This window comes from Epargyreus clarus, unplaced genomic scaffold, assembly GCF_041222505.1.
Source record: "Epargyreus clarus isolate Ecla_fem2 unplaced genomic scaffold, WU_Ecla_fem_2.2 ptg000005l, whole genome shotgun sequence".
Classification (NCBI taxonomy): domain Eukaryota; kingdom Metazoa; phylum Arthropoda; class Insecta; order Lepidoptera; family Hesperiidae; genus Epargyreus; species Epargyreus clarus.
In genome coordinates, this window is record NW_027332213.1 from 3,712,897 (window position 1) to 3,734,864 (window position 21,968).

Consider the following 21,968-nt stretch of genomic DNA (forward strand, 5'->3'; position numbering starts at 1 on the left):
TTAATTTAAATAATTCTCGCATGTCTTTAAATTTAAATCACATTCATATTTAATAACGAAAACAAGGCATAAATCGCCCGTAACTCGAAAATTCCACAAGCGGTAATTAATTTTATTTAAATCATATTAATTGTAATCATCACTTTCACAAATTGGAAATGATTTCAATTAAAAGGGTTGCCATTTACTTTATTATATAACATTTCTTTTATGATACTGAAGTTTCAAATGAAAATTGCGTCTGAGGCGGCCACCACGCCCTATGGATATGTGTTTTTATAACATATGAGTAGCAGATGAGCAAGCAGTCCACTGACATCTTCCACTCTGTACCTGAGGTCGGCCACATATCCGCTGCTACCTCTGAGGATTGAGTTGGAACGCCTCAGATAAGTATTACCACACCCTTACCACACCCTTCAAACCAGAACACAGTAGCGCTTGACACTGTTGTTACTAACCAGAAGTAGGTGTGGTGGTTGTGCCACCGGAGTCGAATTACAGAGAGTCCTATCACCTTCTGTAATCAATCCTCAACAGGATGATTCCTCTGAGGACTAAGTGGAAATGTTTGATGTAAATGTAACTCGCTTGACTCTCTTCAAACCAGAACAACAGAGGTAAACACTGCTGTTATTAGGCAGAAACAGGTGAAGTAGTGAAGCTTTCAAAGTTGAACCAATAAAAGTTTTACTACTCGTACCTTCAAACATATTCGTATGTCATAACAAAACATGTCATAACATATGTCACAATTATTTGATCAACGTTATTATCACATACTTTTGCTGCCTATAAATTTCAGATATTGCTGCGTTCGTGCAGCATATATTATTGAACTCGTTATTGTGTCACAGATTTTTGCTGATCTGCCCATAATCATATATTTATGCTCGTGACTGTACATCGAAATAATAACTAAACACAACATTAATCTGGGGCAACGTACTCAGTCGCTATAGAATGTTGTTAATAATTTTATTAATTAGATGAAAATTTGTGTTAATATAGATATATAGATAGTGGATACTGAATAAATTACCCGACTTGTTTTAACATTTGATCACAACACTTTGACTTTGAGTTTTTGTGGTAGAGAAATTTCCTTGCAAGACTTGCATTTCTGTACATTCTATTTCTTGATGGGATTAAATTCTCCTGTATTATTTCATCTTACTTTCTACAAAAAATCTAAGTTTACACTTTGAGTAAACAGTGTAAACTCATGGCGGTATTGTCTTTGTAGAAACAATGTAACAAAGTTTGCGGTATTCCATGTTTACTCTTGCTTCTTGACGCCACAACCTGTTTACTGTTAAAATAATTAGAAAAGTATCCATCGCCTCCGTAAGGTAGATTCAATTAAAACTTTTGCAGGGGCTGGAGTTCCCTTCGCTCCGCCACTACTCGAAGATCGAGTGTGACTTGACTGACAGCCGAGCTTGAATAGATTAAAATTTTTCAACTCCCCACGATGTAAAGTAAATCTCTTTTGTAACTTCAATTAAACCATTTATAAATTATTCCAGAGCATACATAAAATTAATGCAAAAATAAATTTACAACAGTTTTACCAATGTGTATGACAACATATCAATATAATGATATCAAAAAAATCAGCTTCTTTCGGCGTTCTGTCTACCATAAAGAAAGAAGTAATAATAATTATTAAAACAAAATACCCGACTGTGTAAAAATGTAGCGTATGTCACACAGTTTACACAAATTGAGTAAAACCTCGTATGTTACAATCCCTTAAGCCATACATACATACTTACATTACATACATACATATATACTCGTACGCTCGAAAAACATTACCATCTACGGTCGGGTAACATTTAAAAATTATTCATCACCGTACATATCACCAAAACGCTTATTTTACTTCATAATAAACCATCCTCAAGTTAAGTCCGCTTTACATCGTTAAGAAAGGCCTTATGAAGTAGTTCTGCTAACTTTACAAGAAGGATTTCCGCAAAGTAATACCTCCCCGTAATTATCTAGAACACAGCTTTGCTCTACTATTATAAGTCAGAATTACTTCTGACGTACGTCCTCTGCAGCTTAACTACAAAGAGTTCCCCCTTTTAAAATCGTCATCATCGTTAACTAAACACAATCCCATTGCTGGGAAAGGGTTTCCTCCTAATGTAAGAAGGACATAGGTCATAGTCTTAGTACCGCTCGTTAGAACTTTTTTTAAGAATTCTCAGGCGTTTATATTTCCACATGATGTTTTCATACACCGTTGTGACAAACAATAGTTAATTTCAAATTAGCACATAGCTTTAAAAAATTAGACGTGCGTACCTGAGATTTGAACCTCAGATCCCATGATTGAGGTCAAAAAGCACCTACTCGTAACATCAGGTGGACTGCATGCTCATTTGCTACTTCTAGTACATAAGCGGCAATAAAACGTAGTAAAACAGCTATTCAAGTAGATCCACTTGTGTGCTCATTCTGCAAATGGAGTGGAGGGAATTTCCAGCATTTCTTTGGGTCGGAATTACCTCCATGTAGATTAATCGCCCAATTTATCAACGCGTTGCACCGAACTCAGTTTGTTCAAAGGAAATCGTGGAAAAATGCGCTAACAAAATGAAGTAGGTCTGTTTACTATTCTAAATACGTATTCATCGTATAGTCTTCTATGCTCTCTTGTACACGTACCCCACTCCCATATTGCTCTTTTTAAATTCCTCCACATTCCTGGAAAAGTCCCGTCAAAATTTCTCTTCTCGCTTTTGTAAATTCAAGTGGACCGTCGAATTTAACTTGTAACACTGGTAACTTTGCGCCAGATTAAAAGTAATGTTTGAAGTATTAGTCACATAAACGTTTACCATACAATGGACCTTAGGTGGCATGTATGTACATTTTTAGAAGATTTTTACTTGTCATTAATTTTATTGTCTTAAACTAATAATATATAATAAATAAATAATTTGTTCTTGTAATTATATTATTCCTGTAGTGTCCTATAAAATACAAACTACATATTTTTCATTAGGAAAACACAATTATTTTTAAATGATTAATAAAAACAACTTTATACATGTATGTTTATGTAATTTTATCAACCCTTTTCTTTTACAAGCTTTCTGTTGAAATCCTCTCCAATATTAAATCCCCAATGAGTTTCTCTCTTAGGTATTCGGAGACAGTTTTACACGGTTCGTTCCGAAGCATTTCTCGGATTTTCTAAAAAGGTGCAAAAAGCACAAAAAACAAGCTATAAGTTCTTAGTTCTGCTAGTGACGCAAATGTTCATAGATGCCGTTGGCCTCTTAAAATCAAATGGTATTCGATTGTCGAGCGAACTGTAATAAAGAACAATCGGTCCAATTCCAATCTACATTTTATCTTAAGGACACGTTATTTATCTGACTACGTAGGGTTATCGTTAGGATTATATATATTATTTTTTTCTTACTTCTCTTGTTTTTTTCTTTGCCCTTTGTTTTCTTTCGCCCTGCAGCCCAAATGGGGTGTAATTGTTACATAGACAATATTGTAAGCAGTCGGGTATTTACTTTTTAAAACAATTGTTTAGTCTTCTAAATTACTTTAGCCAGCTCACTCATCACCAAAAGTTAGATCCATGGTCTCCAACTAGGAATCCTAAGTTTCTTCACAGATCTAAGATACCTGAGATTTATATAAGAAAACCTAGTAATCGATAAATATAAAACCAGATTCTATATAAAATTCACTAGCTAGATATTCGTTGACATAAAATATATCCAACATAAACTTTACAAAACGAACTCCTAAATTAAAATACAAAGCGAAACTATTTGAAATTCTTTAAACTGAAATAGCGGGTAATATTTAACTTTGTTCTCGTATGTGCATTTTGTATGAAGTTCTGGAGACCTGATTACATAAATTATATTAACAATGCAGATGCTGAGTATACGAGAGATACTAGTTAGGTTAGTGTCCTATACAGAATGTGTAACGAAATAGAGGTGTATATTTTTTTAGGAAGAAAATATTTATTTTCAGTTCAGTTTTATCCCTTATTATCAGTCCCACGAAATAGGTTTATTTTTATATGAATGGAGTGCTACGAGCTTGTAGTCCACCTGATATACTAAATATGAAACAGTTTCTACCTGAAGCCCATTCCAAGCATGTTGCTGTCTCATATGCAAGTCTGCTGGCATGCACCCTTTAAGCGAAATGCGTATGGCGATGGTACCCCGTCAGGCTATGGCGCTACTACCTTTCAAAATATTTAGGCACTTTAAAAAATACGTTATTTTGTATTATTATTACGACGCTCAAATTCTCCTCAATTTCTATATTCAAGCAGTAGTTAAGCACACTGTACTCTTTTGTAAAAAATTACGAAGCGATTTCATCTAATCGTCAAGCGTAATCAGAAACGTAAAAAATAAGTGTCTTACAACTTAAAAACAAAAATAAGATTGAATGTACCACTAAATCACTAGACGAATACAGTAGTATACTACTACGAATACCTCTTTATTCGTCTAGCCCCCGAAATCCAACCACAATGGAGTCATTAATAGCTAATGAACCAAAAGCCTACTTAAAATGAAGTGCATTGGAAAAATTCCAAATGCCCCCGGCCTTGTACCTACATGTGCAGTCTTGGCCATACGATAGCTATTTTGCAATACATTGAACCGGCAAATTGGCAGTTAGGAATGCGGGTTCCGTACGAAACAATCAATAGACCATTCCCTGGGGGAAATACTCTAGTAGATAAAACCGCATGTAGTGAATGATCTGTCTATGCGCTGTACTCGAGACGTGTTAGTTTTTCTTGCAAGTAAATATAAGAAAATGGAGACAAAAATATATTACATTTATTCATAAGAAATTTTAAAGAACAAGGTAGAAAAATAGTAAGATTTTTCTAATTTCTAAAGTCACTATTCAAATATCTTATGTGGGAGCTTTTGGAGTGGAGAAATTATGTTTTTGCTTTAATTAGGAGAAATCGTCTTGATTTTGATAATTCACACACTAGCTACTCCTTCGATTAGGATCACTATAATCAATTATAGTCCACAATTTGTTGCACATCGCCACAATGCGAGATAAAATGATCTAGTGAAGAAACAAATTCTACCATTTAAGGTGTCCATGCCGATTTCGATTCAAACTACTAATTTTCAGGCACTCTTTGAAAACTCAGGGCATGACAAGTTGAGTGACTTACCGCTCAAAACCGGGTGAAATTAAGAGGTTCGTGTAAAGCTAGAGCAACATAAATTAACTCCTGACTTTGAAATTGTACGGCTAAATTTATGTGGTTAATTTTAGCAGATTTTCGTTGTACATTTAAGCTAATATAGAGATTTTCGTTTGTGAATACTAAACTAGAGAAGATATAAAATAAAGAGACATCTACTATTAATCTTAATCATACCAGAAAAAGTATTTTTCTTATTTAAATCTAAAAAAAGAAATTTTAAACGTGAATTTTAATCAAGGAATTAAGTTCGAATTATATCGACTGCAACGAATTTACTTCACTTGAGACTTGCCAAAAAAATGCGTTGTTAATTCCGAGGAGTTAAACAGATTCTAATAAGTATCCCTTACTAGACCAATGAGACCAGACAAGAAACAGAACTGGAACTCCTAGTATAAAATATGTAAAGCAAGATACTGGAGCTAATGCTTTATTAGTTATATGTAAAAGTGATGGCATTTAAGAAAAAATATGATAATTATTTAAAAAAATTGACAAACCCACTGAGTTTCTTCCCGGATCTTCTCAGTAGAGGTCGTGTTCGGTAGTAGTTTAAGAAAAATATTGTTACTGACAATTTGTAAGTGCCGCCGTTGGCCTATACAAAATAAATATATTTCATTTCATTTCATAAGGCCTTATTAAGTGTGGCGATAATGCCGTCAGGTGAAATCTCCCAATTCAAAGAAAGAATAAGTCAAATCGGATTTTCGTTGACAAAGATGACGCTCTATATCAATTATTTCGTTCATATACTTTGAGCATAATTATATTTCGTAAATAATACTATTTTCGTGTTAATCACATCATGTAACATGAAACATCAAAATTTGTTTTCCAGAACTCAAACACATTTAGTATTCGCACGTGAAACGCAATATTGAAGCCTAAAATCCTAATAGGGAACACAATATGCTGCATACAATAGAATCCGAAATAATTAAATGGAACTGGGAATTTCTATTTTGATTTATAGACTGGCCTGTAACTCTGTTTATTGGTGGTATTCGGAGAATTATATTCTAGGTAGTGTGAGGATTTATGGAGCGCTTTTTTCAACACCGTGGTGGGCAAGGCAGCAGCACCCGTAGAAACATGAAAATGTAGGTTCATTTACCTACATTTTCATGTTTCTAGTTGTAGTTGCCGCCTTTACGCTGCGATTATTTCCATCCGAGAAAAACGCTCCACAAATTGTTACTGTAAAATTTGTACAAAAAAGACAAATAGATTTTTAGTACTTATAAAGAATTAAATGTTTCATAATAGGGAAGGCGAAGAGAATAACAACACCGCTTAAAATAAAAGGGAAACAAAACAGAAAAAATAAAAATATATTGAAACTAATATTTCATAAAAAAAATATTAGAGGAAGGAATCAACTGCCCACTAGAACGAGAATATTCACTGTGGGATCTACATATTCATTTCTCTGAACTTGCCATAATAGTCTATATACTAAAGACCATAAAGGTGGTATTTAATTGGCTTTCAGCCTAGAGAGATGCAACTATGACTGGCAAGGGCTTTTACAGTCTTTTCATGCAAATTGAATTGATAAAATACAAGTAAAATGCATTCAATAGCAAAAGCATTCGACCGTGGTTAGTTTTAAAAAACTGCGTTTTGGTTGAATTATTCTGAAGAATACCTATCGTAGAAATATTTTTTTACATGAACCTTTTTATATGTATTTTTTGTTTTTTCCCTCTCTGGGAAAAGGGTTTACATAATAATGTATAACTAACTAACTTATAATTATATCCTTTCCTAAAAATTGTATACATATTAAATAACATTACAATTATTTTATGTTTATTAATGTTATGATTATTTGTGGGTGGTATCTTAGGATTTAAGCATAGAAGAATGAATTATGAAAATTATTTTTAAAGGTATCAAAAGTGTTATTAGACTTCACAAAGGCCATATAATTTGTATCTTTTTCACTTCGTGCTTAATTCTGCTGTATTCAATTGTACATTATGAATTATTTTTTGAATTGTACAGTGCACACATTTCTATTGTATCTTGCGACACAATTTGAAATAAGTTTATGAAGATTGCTCCTTGCATTGCAAATACAATTTTGCACGTTTCAAGATATTGACATTGGAGTGACGCCATTTCGCAAAATGAAAAATTTCGCTCACTAAGACGTGTCGGTGCCAAGTTACGACAAATGCAGGGCAAATGTGTTTGTCGGAGGAAAGTTGGAAATACTCTAAAGTAAATCTATTGACGCTGAAACATCGCGTTATTGTGCGAGTTCGGTAGTGAGTAAATTTAGTTATGAGATTGATAAATTGAATACCTTTACCAAAAACATTGCTTCATACAAAGGTATCTACTATTAAACTAACTTATTATTGTTGACGACAGTGCAATTTAAAATTTTACATGCCACAAATTTATTTAACTCTTATGAAATATTTTTAATAAACTTATTGAAGTTTTAGATTTGCAAAAAAAATACTGATTATATCATGTTTGTGTATTTTCGGAAAACAAAATTTTGAGCCAAAATCATTAATCCATATTTTATTAATAGACCAGGGTCGATAATTTTTGAAACCAAAAAAAATTACAATAGAATGAAACCCATTGGAAAAGGAGGGGAATATGATCAAAATGAAAGGAAAAATAAATTACGGTCGATCCGAGTTCGGGAAGTGGGAGGGGGTGAGTTTTTAAGGGTAAAAATGGTTTATCTTGATTTCCGGCTAAACTACACGTCCTATGCGAAAAAGTTCAATGGCAAAGTTGTAGGTAATAAAAAGATCTACAACTTTTGTATTTGCAATTTTTTCACATAACCTCAAAATTTGGGTGAAAAATTCAAAAAACCAAGTTTTTGGTTTTTTATTTATATCTTATTCAAATTTTTTTTTTTTTACGAAATTTGGTGAAAACTTACCTTATTATGTCCCAAATACACTGTAATTTATTTGATTAAAAATATTTATTTTTTCGCCTTATTTTCACTTAATATCAAAAAAGCACCCTAATTTTCAATCGAAAATTCTGACGTCAAAATATCAGCTTTTTTCAAAAAGTTTGGGGGCTTTTTGTTCGTTGAAATATCTACTTTCTGATGGTGTAAAAAAAATATACATTACTATAGGAAATGTTCTCAGAAAATGCAAAAAATTGAAAAACACCCAAATTCGAAAAAAAAAATTATATCATTATGTACAATTTTGAGGTATTTATTAAAATTTATACTTTAATTACTCAAAAAACGTAAGATTTCATGTTTTATTGATAAATGAAAAAGTTGCAAATTAAAATATACTTCAATAATTAACAAAGAAATAAGTTAATATTTAATAAGACATCTACAATATTTTGAAAAAGTTGTAGAATCTTATTTAAATAATATTTGTAGATGTCTATTTACTGCTGTTTTAAGATAATTTATATACCTGAGTGACCTTCGGTAAATTTTAGCCCATTGTAAGTTATTTCATAGAGAAGTGGGGACGGACCTAGGAGGGTCTGGGCCTTACTACATACCTGCTATTTCGTAGCAGCTGTAAAAACCGTTAGCCAGTATTCGAGATACAGAGCAGTGTACAACATCGTTTTTAAAAATACACGTGCAGGCTCAGTTACTCTAAGTGAATTGTGAGAAATTTACTTTATTCAAAAAATCGTTTGGAATCTACATAGCATGGTAAATACAATCTGTATTTAAATCTATATTAATCAACTTTAAAATAAAAATAGTAATATTTTCTTTCATAAATAGTATGTTTAACATAACATAACCTAAAAAATTAAAATTGAATGATATTTTAGTACAAGAATAAAAAATAGTAATTTCGTTTATTTTATACAAACAAATTTAGTTATACTCATGATAAAACTTTGAAGGCATTATTAATTTAATTTTGTCTTTTCAGATTATCAGTATGGATGGATCTGTTTGTATAATCTGCAATAAGTCAGATGACAAGCAAGTGTATGAAATAAAAAAATCAGCTTTGAATCGTTTAGTGGAGTCTAGCAAGAAGAGAATCGACAATAAATACAATTGGGTTTTTTTTCAATTTTTTGCATTTTCTGAGAACATTTCCTATAGTAATGTATATTTTTTTTACACCATCAGAAAGTAGATATTTCAACGAACAAAAAGCCCCCAAACTTTTTGAAAAAAGCTGATATTTTGACGTCAGAATTTTCGATTGAAAATTAGGATGCTTTTTTGATATTAAGTGAAAATAAGGCGAAAAAATAAATATTTTTAATCAAATAAATTACAGTGTATTTGGGACATAAAAAGGTAAGTTTTCACCAAATTTCGTATACAATTTTTTTTTTTGAAAAAGATATAAATAAAAAACCAAAAACTTGGTTTTTTGAATTTTTCACCCAAATTTTGAGGTTATGTGAAAAAATTGCAAATACAAATGTTGTAGATCTTATTATTACCTAAAACTTTGTCATTTAACTTTTTCGCATAGAACGTGTAGATTAGCCGGAAATCAAGATAAACCATTTTTTACCCTTAAAAACTCACCCCCCCCACTTCCCGAACTCGGATCGACCGTAATTTATTTTTCCTTTCATTTTGATCATATTCCCCTCCTTTTCCAATGGGTTTCATTCTATTGTGATTTTTTTTCATTTTTTACCATTTTTAAAGGCTTCGGCACTGGTCTATAACCACATTAATTGTATTTATTGTGTCAGAAATCCTCTTTTAAAAAATCTTTGACGAAATAAAATTAAAATTAGATAAATGTTGGACAAAAAAGAGGTAACCCCAAAGAAATAACCGCCAAAGAGAAAATTCCATATTGTAAGATATAAAAAGCTACTCGTTTTACCTTATGAACAAATAAAAGTCTGAATAAAGGGCAAAAAAACTGTAAACTGAAACGGATATGCAAAATTAAAGAAGCGGAAAGGCCTTTAACTTGCAAAGTTATTCGATGTCTGACTTTATTAAGATCGTATTTAAAGCAACAAACTCTAAATTGGCTACTCAGTATTCCTTCAGTGAGGATATAAAATCTCCATGAACACAAAGCAACAATATACTATGTAATATTTTGTTCGGGCGGAGTCTTTTGCATAGAAATCTGAGATTGGCTTTGTTCGGACGCACAAACAACCAGAGTTCGCATTCAAAGCCACTTACTTTTCTTGAGAGGAAGCCATTGGATTGGGGCGAAAAGGATTTTCTCTTTTACCTAGCCCCTTGTAAGGACTTAACAGAAAATATTTATGAAGTAAGGAGCATTTTTTAAGAATTTCAAATACTGTGTACTTTATATCGTACAAACTCTTGCTGTGTTGTTTGTATTTTTTATGCAAACTCTTTTATGACCTGAAAGAGTCAGAAAGACAGATATGTACTATCCTATAAGAGAAACCGAAAGCAGAGCGAAATAAAACAGAAGAAAGATCCTGTAAGTCAGAGACACAATACGCTTTCCAACTTAATCTTTAGGATTAGCAATGTATCAATAGCTAACCGGAGACAAGTCTATAATCCTACTTGAGGTCAATTAGAGATGTCCATGGGCGGTAGTGACTAGACGGTATACAACCAGTATTGGGTCAAATTCATACACAAAATTGTAGAATTCGCTCAATTGATAGAAAGTGATCCGTGCCCAGCACTGGGATATTAATGGATGAAACGCTCAAAGCAAGCAGACTACATTGCAAACTCATCAACTGCTCGTACCCAACTGGGAAATAAAGGGGTGAATATTGCATGCGGACTCATGAAAGTTCGGTGTTTTCATTACATTAGCTATGAGATTATTGAGCGAGTCGAATATTATTCCACTCATGAACAATGTTTTTTGATTCTTTATGACTCAACTATCTGGAATATTGGTTGGAGCGGAAAAACGGTGTACTGAGAGGTAATTGCTTATTCGTGTATTCTGCAGAGTTTTATTAAAGTGTCTGGAAGAGGCAATTTAAGTCGAAATAATTGTAAAATATTATTAATAACTACCCAAAACATAAAAGGGGCAATTTTCTGAAAAATAATTAACCATAATTAATTTACTATTTCTACCTGAATAATAAAGGTCAATACATACCATATTATATTTTTCAAATACCTAAAAAAAATCTGTTTATTCTTTCTTCCCACGTGATGTAAACTAACCTACTTACGACATTTTTTTCTTTAACCAGCGTTTCGTTCAACTATACTTGATGTAACACTCAGCCAAATTCTATCCTTATGTTTTTTATTCTAACAACCACATAACGAGCCTTGATCAGCTAAAATAATTCTTCCATTTCATATAAGGAAGCGAAGCCGGTGCACGGTTCATTTAGCTGCACAGAAGGCAAATTCGATTTGTTTAGATGGAATTAGCAATCGCTTTCCGCCATTAGCACCTTGCGATTAACGTTTAGCTTAATTCCAAGAAATTTATTTAAAAGAAATTTACCTTCTAGTAAATGTTTTAAAACATTATCTCCTTTATTTCCTTTATTTATATCTATCTCCTTTATTTCTACTCTTTTAGGTTTTTATTAAATTTGTTAACAAAATAATGTAGACTTCAATTATAAGAAAAAAGCCCATCAAATCTGTCTATGCTCCTTTTAATCTGATGGAATATTTCCTTTTTCTTATTAATTTCATTTTTTTTTGTATCACCATTAAATTATTTTCTTTCGTTACATGCAAAATCATTATTAAATGTTTTGCTACATCATATAATACACTATAACTGCACCGTATATCGCACTAATACGACGTAAATATTTACAACCAACCATTTTTATATCAGTCGGAATTTCTGGAGCAGATCTCAAACTTACTCAACCACGTTCTGTTCCAATGCAAATGGTTAAACTGTAAGAGGAAATAAGCAAGTCTTCTGTTTCATCGAGGTGCGCAGCTGACGCACGGTTCGTTACATCCGACTGCAGAAAGCAAATCGGATTTCTTTAGATGGAATTAGCAATCGCTTTCAGCCATTAGTACCTCGTGTTCCGCGACAAAATTGATTTGATGTAATTTAATTTTAACCTTTTCCAGTATTTTCCTCTTTTCGATTTTAGAAGGTAAATTTGCTCCCAAATATGTGTGCGTATGACGAAGCAATAAGGAATTTCTGTTATTATAATGCTTTTAAAAGTATTTATGGTGGCCCTTTTCCTGTCTTTGAAGCCTTTGAAATTGATATTAGATAAACATCATCCTACAGGTTGTGGTATTAAAGTAACGTAGGAGGGAGTACAATTTAGAGGATTTTTACCTGATTGCGTAGGGTATTTTGAGCCTAAGTTCGTTTCTTTTGCATGCCCTACAGTCCAAATGGCTTCAAGGTGTTTAAGATGTATCGTTGAATTCGTCTAAATTGTAGGAGTAACTATAAGCTATATTTTTTAAGCAGTCGGATTCTTGTGTTTAATATAATGTTAAATTGCTTTCCTGTAAAAAATCTCTGTATTGCTCTCAGGCCGCAAATTAACTAAATACAGTTTTGTAGATTAATTTTATCCTGAATTGTTGTCTTTTTGACATGTAAATTCCATGAATATTCAACAAATTAAGGCATAGCAATGTTTCAGTTACGAAAACGTTCATCGACACGGCAATCAGTTCGCGACTATCGGGCTTGCAATCATGATTCATTAGGCCTGAATCGGGTCTTTGAAAGGGATTGCCTATCGCTTTGAGCTATTAACACTCTGATTTACTGAACCCACGCAGTGATTCCTTTAATGTGGCGATAGCATCTCTTCCGGTTTGAATTGGGTTTGTAAATAAACATAATACTATGATTTATTATGAAAATTAAGATTAAAATCAAATTAGGTAAATCTTGATAACCCTTTGGATACCTTTGTTGGCGGTTCTATAGTTGAATTATAGTAACAACTCTTCGAACAAAAACAACACCGAATAACCGATGTTAGGTACTACCTACTATCAATAACATATAAACACACACACATAGTTTAGTTGGTAGTTATAAATAAAATTACAATTAAGTGTTAGTAGGATCATATTAAGTTAATAATAATGCTGAGGACTCTATCGTTGAAAGAAATGAATCAATGTTACTGTAACACAAGTCGTCGTGTCTGGCTACATTGCTTTTGTTGTAAAGCTACGTTCCTTGTAATTGGTGAAATTGCCGGCAACGTAGCCACGGGGTATTCTGACGTGCTCTTAAGCGTGAGCCCTTACGTAAACAAAAATTCGAATATTCAGGGAGCTTGATGTAATTTCAGTTAACGTGACGGACAGACGTGAAGGTATAATTTAATCTTCTCTCGGATCTCGTTATAAATGAAAGCTTATCTTGATAATCCATTTAATAATCTTAAGCGTAGGCGTATCTCAAGCGCTTGAGCTTCTTAAAATTATTTCCAGAAAAATATTATCCTTGGAAAAATTCCTGTTAGCAATAATAACATTTTTGTCAGAAGTAAAATCTCATTCTATTTTTTATGAATCAATACATAGAATGTTAATAAATATAATATCACATAGACTTATTTTATCAGGTATTTTCCGCAATTAATACACAGCATATTTAATTTAATGTTTCAAACATTAATTGTTATTGACACAGCGTCCCACATTAAGTTTATTGCCTATTTCATCAACTGATCCATTCAATATGAATTTCAATACGTGGAATTCAATAATTAATTTCGCTGTAATATAAATTTGATGAATGTTTATTATAGCATTATCTATTATTTGTCATGTTGTAATTTTTTTTGAAATATTTTTTGTCATGTTGTAAATTTTATAATAAATGCACAATTTAATAAAAATAATAGACTTATCACGGAACAGAAACGCAAACAGGATTCAAGAGAACTGACAAAGAAATGAAAACTAAAAGCTCATTATTTCCCTTTTCGGAAAAACATAGATACAAAAGCCTATTGACAATTACATTCTTCCTTAGTATTCTTGATAAAATGCTAAAACTTAAAATGTTATGAGAATATCATGAGTTGCATAAAATTGCAACTTATTCCTTCCACAAAGCATGTATACGAGATTACTAAAACATTAGGAAAACTGAAGGAAAGTTGAGTGCTGCCAACCGAAGCATGAAGCCGGAATGGCCAAAGTTTTGGAAATGCTTTTATGATTCTTGAAGACACCATCTGATATTTATTATGTATTTTATTTCCGTGCTATATCGTAACTACAGTACAGTATATCTTCAATAGTACAAGTTTTTATTATTATTATTGTTGCCTTCTAAATAATATATTCCTAGTTTCCTCATCTATGTTGTATTGTATATAAGGATCATTCGCGTATTCTTATGCTTCTACACCTATGGAGCTGTGGTGTGCACAGTCTGTCATAAATAAATTTTAGAGATAAAAATTTAACGACTTGAACTTGCGTGGTTCCGACCTAGCTTTAACACTAGAATGACTAAAGTTTCAGACATAATTATGATATTAGAAATACCTGAAGTATTTCTAGTATATTAGTCCAAAACACCTGAAATTTACGGACTATACGAAATGCTGTTAGGATTCTTAGACAGATCTTTAACAGTATATATTCTGTTTATTATTTATTTACTAGCTGATCCGGCAAACGTTGTGTTGCCATATAAATAAAAAAATGTTAACGGTGAACAACCCTTATCACTTAGGGGTATGAAAAATAGATAGTAGCCGATTTTCAGACCTATTGAATATATATATAACATTTGGTGAAAATCGGTAAAGCCGTTTCGGAGGAGTACGGTAACTAACATTGTGACATGAGAATTTTATTATTTGTTTATATATCGCAATAGTTTAAACCGAATGTTTTTTAGCCAAGCTTTGGGCATGTTGGAATGTATAGTATAATGATATATATTTTTACATAAAAATATTCAAATTTATATAAATAATCCAGGAACATATTTTGTAACAATTTTTTTAAAACAAGTAATCCTTGTAGTTTTATGTATAGTGATAGTGAAAATTCATTTTTACCTCTTACATTAGTGCTCAATTTCTAGATTAGTCTCCTCAGAATTTAGTAAGTATTCTTTGTAAACTTGTGCTTATTTATTATCTTCAATTTCATTAACCTACCTTTTCTACGATAAGTACTAAGAAGGCTTCATGCATATTCCACTAAAATGTTATATTTTTATCATCTATTAAAATCTGAAACTACTCGAATCCAGTAACTGGGACTTCATGCATATGCTATAAAATTTATTGCTTCTTGGGAACCTAAAGTACTCTTATCTGTTGTTCTAGCTTTACGACAACTTGGCGAATCTGCAATAACTCAAGCAAAAGAAAAACTGCAAATACTGTACATATTTTATAGAAAACTTGGTTGCTTTGCATCATCTCTGTTCATGTTTATTTATACATATTTTAGGAATAACAAAAATGCGAAAAATTACTGACCCATTATTTTCTTCACTTTGATAATAATACTGATGCAATAAAAAAGCAAATTATAAGTAAAATACTAAAAAGACAAAAAGATAACTTTTGATCTTCAAATATAAACATTCGCATGTTTTACCTCATCATCGTATTACTTTACAATTAGGTTACTAAAATTCATTCCATATTAAAAAAGTTTCACTAATTTTATTTGTACACTCTGTAAGTTATCTGTTTCAGTATTGTATTTACTAATAGATAAAGCATCCAAGTTACTTTTATGTAGAATTAAATAATCAGCTCTTTACAATTTGTAAGAAAGTTTTAAATTCCAAAAGATCCAGAGGAATATCATTAAATTATGTTTCACCTACATTCAAAGTTATGTCCTTTTTAATGAAATGTACTGCAGTAGCGATGTTAGTAACGCTACAGCTATTCCATTTGGTGTAATATCATAATTTCAAATTGAAAATTTACGAAATGAGAACAAAAATGTTGAGAGTACCGGACCCAATAAATTGTATTGAAAGTGATCTGTAAATCAATTATTCCGTCCAATCTATGCGAAACTAACAAACATTTTGCAAAAGCCTAAATGTTTAATCCTGGCTGAAAAAACTGTATTTTGTCTACGAAACAAAATATCAAATCATGATACTGTATTTTTAGAAAATAAAAAAGGCTTGCTCCATATTTTTAACAAATAAAGCCTATTAGTAATTAATAAATATCTTAAATACTCAAAGAACTATAATTACTATGTAAACACTTGCTTAAAGAGTGAAATTCTCACACTATGTATCGTACACAAGAAAGTCGTGAAGTATCTTTCTCTGATTTAAAAGTAAAATCTTTAAGAACATTATTGCAGTACTTAATTATACTCGTACATACGTGAGTGATATTATTTATGTTATTACCTGTTATCATCTGGCTTGCCGTCGTCAATAGCTTCACATCATTGTCCGCGTCTTGAGTCTCCAATCTCACAGTGACGTTGAGAGGATCGAGTGTTTCGTCTCCAGCCCTCCCATGAAGAGTAACAAGGATAGCTGTAGTCTTCCCCGGCACGGCTACCTCAGGCGCCACTACTGAGAACCCGCTGTGGAAGAAAAATTGCCATTTAGTTCCGTTACCACGCTCGATTAGCTCCCACAGAAGGTTCGAGTCTTAAATTTATATCCAACTACTGTTCTTACTGCTTCCAATTTACTATTCCATTTACCTTCTCTTTTCTTTGCGCCATGGAAACTAATAACTGTAGGTCGTAAGTCACTTCCCACCTCGGTTATTTCATTTATTATTGTTACGGTATTAAAGGTGAAATATTCCCGTTCGTATTAAAAAACTTTCATATAAAAATGTTTTATTCATTTTATCATGTCCAATGAAAAAGGATTGAACAGTTAAAATAAGAAAATAAGGAATAAAACCGGGCAGATGGGATTAATAAAGTAAGTTACGACTACAGAGGGGACATTCTTCAATGCCAAGTCAGAGAAGGAAGTGACCAACGAGAAATAAACGACTAACGAAACTCGACTACGAGTTGGAATATTGAAAAATCCAGTGGAACTAAGACGACTGCAGTGCGACAAATCGTGTGGACACGTTCGAATTATTGTATTTCCCTCCGTGTGAACGGAATACTGAATTTTGTTTGACGTGAACATTCGTGCGCCTCCGTGTTTGAACACAATCTGAGAATGTTGTATGCCGTCGTTTGTTTGCACTCCCTGATACTATTTGGCCAGTTTAAAGTGTTGGGTAAAACGTGAGAACTTTATTAAAATTTCCTCCCGTTTATGCAGTGTGGCCTAGTTTAGTTTTATCTGGGTGAATTTGGTAAGAGTTTTATTTAAGCTAACTTTTTACTTCATAGCAAGACCGTTCTTCGTAATTATTTTTTTTCTGTTTTGGGGAAATAAAATCTTTTTATCTATCGTTGCAATTTCATTATTATGGTGTATCATTGGTCTCCTTTATTTTTTAATCCATTCGCATGTGTTAAAGTTTTTCAATATATTTTTTAATGAAATGAAAGTAGCAAAAAGCACGCAGTTTATATTATAAGCAAATTTTGGTAACATCTAAATATCTGTAATCAACCTTCAATGGGATTAGAAATCCGAAGTTAAAGAAGTGAAAGTTGCAACTCTTGAGAATTCAGTTGAAATGTTATATGTATACCAAGTGTCACTTCATTATCACTTACTTCAAACCAGAACTCAGCCACGTTTACCACTGCTTTATAAAACAAAGTACTGATCTATACTCGATATTAAAGCACTACTAACACCAAGGAATCATTGCGGCGCAGCGGGATTCTAACGGAATATCGCCCCCAAGGCAATTCCGAAACGATTCTCGCGAAGCCACTGCTGAGCGTAAAACCAGTGAATTGGTTGGAGAAAACGCTTAGTTTCTAGGGCAAAAGTATTTATACTGGTTCTTTATTTACGTATAGTGTCGTAGTTGTTGTTAGCTAAAATCTTTCTTTTTATATTTCATTGATTTGATTTGACACTTTTTTGCTTAGATGATCGTATGAATGTCTTTTATTTTATTGTGTAAAGGAATTGCCAAGAAATGGCTCTTTAAATCCCAAAAAGAGTGTCTATTAATAATACATTTCATTTCATCACTTTAAATATGAACTTTATTGAGGTAGGTAAGTGTTTTCCTTTTTACTTCGTTTCTATATAATATAGGCGTCGCAGACGAGCATGCAGTCCATCTGATGGTAAGGGGCTACTGCCGCCCATGGACATCTGTAATAAACCCAGATAGGATTAGATATTCCTATCTGAGTTCGTTCACAGATGCGCCGCTACCCCTGAAGACTAAACTGGAACGCCTCATAAGAGTTTCGTGCTGGATATAATACGTTTTATCAAAACGAATCAGAATAAATCAAAACGAAAGACAAAGATCTTAAAACTGATATTATTGGACAGTACAGAAATATAAAATAACTTTTAATACTGAGAACCAGAAACTTAGAAATGTTCACTCGTATGAGTTGCAAATAAAGGAAGCAGCGCTGAACAGCGGCGACAACTTACGGAAATAGCTTGTTATAACTTCAAAAGGCTCTGGGGAATCCTTTGGAAATCTAGAGTTTAGCTTTGTTATGCAGTCATATTTCTCATGAAGTTTACATTTCATTTTTTTTCTAAGGATGCTTCCATTATTCTCTAGAGTACCTAAGTAAGTATTTGATTTGCTTGGTATAGGTAAAAAGGATTTTGTAGGCGATTGGGTCTTCTTAGTTTGCATCTTAGTGTTCTCCGGAGACTTCGACATATTTACTTAATAGGAAGTGTAATTGTGCCCATGTATTTTTTTTATTGAATGATATTTATAAAAAATGAAATGAGTAAAGTTACAATTACAATATTTTTTATCAAGACATTAATACAAATTGCTTTGGTGTATTACGACAATTGGGAGAAAGTCAATTTTTAACGTTACAGTAATCTAATTTTAACGAATAAGGAATCTAATATACTCTAGAGGGTTCATGGCGTCGAGTCGACTATCGTCGTAAGTCGTCAGCGTCCAATGATTGACCACGGTCGGTGACGACAAGCAGCAAGAGTTGATGACCCTCGCCAATGACCGCGGACTGTCGGCAGCAATCATGAGCAACGTCAGCTTCACAGCGTCAATATTCGTTGACAAGAACTGTCGCTCGTGTGTTACCTTCCTTTGTCAGAAACCCGCTCGACCAATGGCGACGATATGACAAAACTGTATATGTGACACATTTTATCAAAGAAAATGTACGTATGACACATTGTATGGAGGAAAATTAATGTGTGATAAATTTTCAACGATCACACACTACTTAAAAAGAAATAAAACAATTCCAGTAAACATACCCATCTGTTATCCGGCTAAAATTTTTACAAACGACCGGATTTACAGTCTCAAGTTGATGAGGGTTGCAGCCCGTATGTCGGACATATATCCCCTGGGGATTTGGCCTTTTAAGACAACCTCTTTTTATTTCGAAATACCGAATTAATGGGTAGCGTTATTGCTTTCAAGAATGCCACTTAAGTTGTTGAAGTCACTTGGATGGGCAAAGATTTTGTACGTCTAACGATAATTTATTGGCACCTGTGTGGTTTTATTGATTTAATTGCCAGTTCTTTGATTTGATTATGTACGTATTTAGGTATGTCTTATTCTTTGCCACGCTTTGCAGCCCAAACGACTTGACGGAATTTAACATAGGTGTCATTAGATTCGTCTAATTATGGGAGTAACATAGATTATATTGTAAGCTGTTGAGTTTTTGTTTTTTATAATATTTAAATATATTTTATTCCATAAGTAACACATTAAAATTATACTACTTTTACCAAGAAGAATAATATCGCCAGGAAACTTACTTGCCTGAGTTTTCACCTGAGTTGTTATTAAAATACTGATGAAAGTAACCTACGTCTGTGTGATGTTATTAAAATGACAATAGTAACCTGCTTATCTATGTAATTATTAAGATGAAATATAGAAAGTTTCAATCTCAATATAACTAGTTCATTGTTCTTGTTCATTTGTCTTTTGAAAGCTTTTGTGGAACTAACCAACGAATAGACCTGGAGCCAATGTGTACCAAGAACATGTAGTAATAAGGTTATAACTTCAATATACGGTTCTATTTGAACACGTATTTCGTAATTAATATTGTTCGTGAACTTGTAAATTGTTCTTAAATGTGGATGCTAGATAAATTCAAAGTAAAACTATAAATCCAATATGAAAATTAATAATTACAATTTGAAGATTTGACACTTTGTGGTTTGGCTCCAGAGTTACGACTGTCACTTATTTCTGCTTATAACAACAGTTTTAAGCTCTGTTGTGATCGGGTTTAAATGGTGTGGTAAAAAAAGAGTACGAGACACTTAAATTTCTCTTATTTATGGTAATCAATATATCCATTTTTTACCAAAAAATACCAAAAATTGTTAATATCTAGGAGGCAGACATTGTCAAATTTCGACCATTGATAGGCAAAACATTGGATAGATTGAGATATTAATACGAACATTAATCGACAGGAGTAGCAATTAATCTGTTTCATCCTTACGGAGAACTAATCCTATCTAGGTTTGATAAGATGTCCATGGGAGGCATTGACCATTTATCAACCCGTAAACCTTACGCTCGTTTGCAATTTCAATATTATAAACTAAACATAAATTCTCTGAAAATGACTGGTCTAAAATAAAGAATACTTTTATCAAAGCACTTCAAATATCACCGAGTTTTATTAACGCGAGCTTGTTTGTCTTTTAAAAGCTTTGTCGCTGACTTCACTATGAGCAAATAAAACACGTAAACTACACGACAACTTGTGGAAATAGCTCGTTATAACTTAAGCCTCTAGGGTTTAGATGCGCTGTTATTTCTATACTAATCATGAAGTTTATGCTAAAAGACCAGCTATGATTTGTTTTCTGTTTTTGTTTAAAATGCTATTGTGTTATTTTGAAGACTATATTGGTTTGGGTATCTGGTTGCGAGTAGAAGTGTGTTATAACAAGGATGACTGCGGTTTCCTGACTTGTATGACGTTTTGTAGTGCTGACGTTTTTAGTTTCAAAAAATAATAAAACACGTAAACTACACGACAACTTGTGGAAATAGCTCATTATAACTTCAGTCTCTAGGGTTGCGCTGTTATTTCTATACTAATCATGAAGTTTATGCTAAAAGTGCAAATTGGTTTGTTTTTCGTTTTGGGTTCCGTACCCAAAGGATAAAAACGAAACGCTGTTACTAAGCCTCCATTATCTGTCCGTCTATCACAGGGTTCTATCCCAAGAACCATAATTGATAGAAACTTGATTTTTTACCGCTACTTTACGCCATTTTTTGCTTTATCAATTAAAAAATAAAAGGTAGCTGGTTCAAATTTTGAGTAGGCATTTATTTCTATGGCTGCTATGATAACAAATACTAAAAATAAATCAGAACATGTGCGAGTTTGACTTTCAGTCAATCAAATTTTTTGTTTATATATAACCTTTATCTACTAGTAATCTGGTAAGGATTTTGTAAAAAAAAATCTTCATTTTCCCAAACGCCCCGAATAAGCATGACTTCAAAAATATCAGGCCTCTTCATTAAACATTAATAGAAGTTTATCAAAGCCCTGTTTGAATGTCAACGAGTTCTAATACAGGCATCGTTGTTTGTCTTTAAAAGGCTTTGTCGCTAACTTCCAACTATGAGCTGGAAATAAAATAAAAGGTGAAGTATACGAACAACTTGTGGAAACAACTCGTTATAACTTCAACCACTGGAGCTTAGATGCCTGTTATTTCAGTAATGGTAATCAGGAGTT

General features: G+C 32.6%; 1 protein-coding gene across 2 annotated transcripts in view; it reads right to left on the reverse strand.

The window, feature by feature from the left end:
* Positions 1-21,968, reverse strand: part of LOC140757957 (C3 and PZP-like alpha-2-macroglobulin domain-containing protein 8) — a 237,607-nt gene that overhangs the window by 96,873 nt on the left and 118,766 nt on the right. For both annotated transcript variants that reach the window (XM_073093878.1, XM_073093877.1), the window contains one exon: positions 16,528-16,709. In XM_073093878.1, coding sequence (XP_072949979.1) covers positions 16,528-16,709 — 182 coding nt within the window. The remainder of the gene's footprint in view (positions 1-16,527; positions 16,710-21,968) is intronic.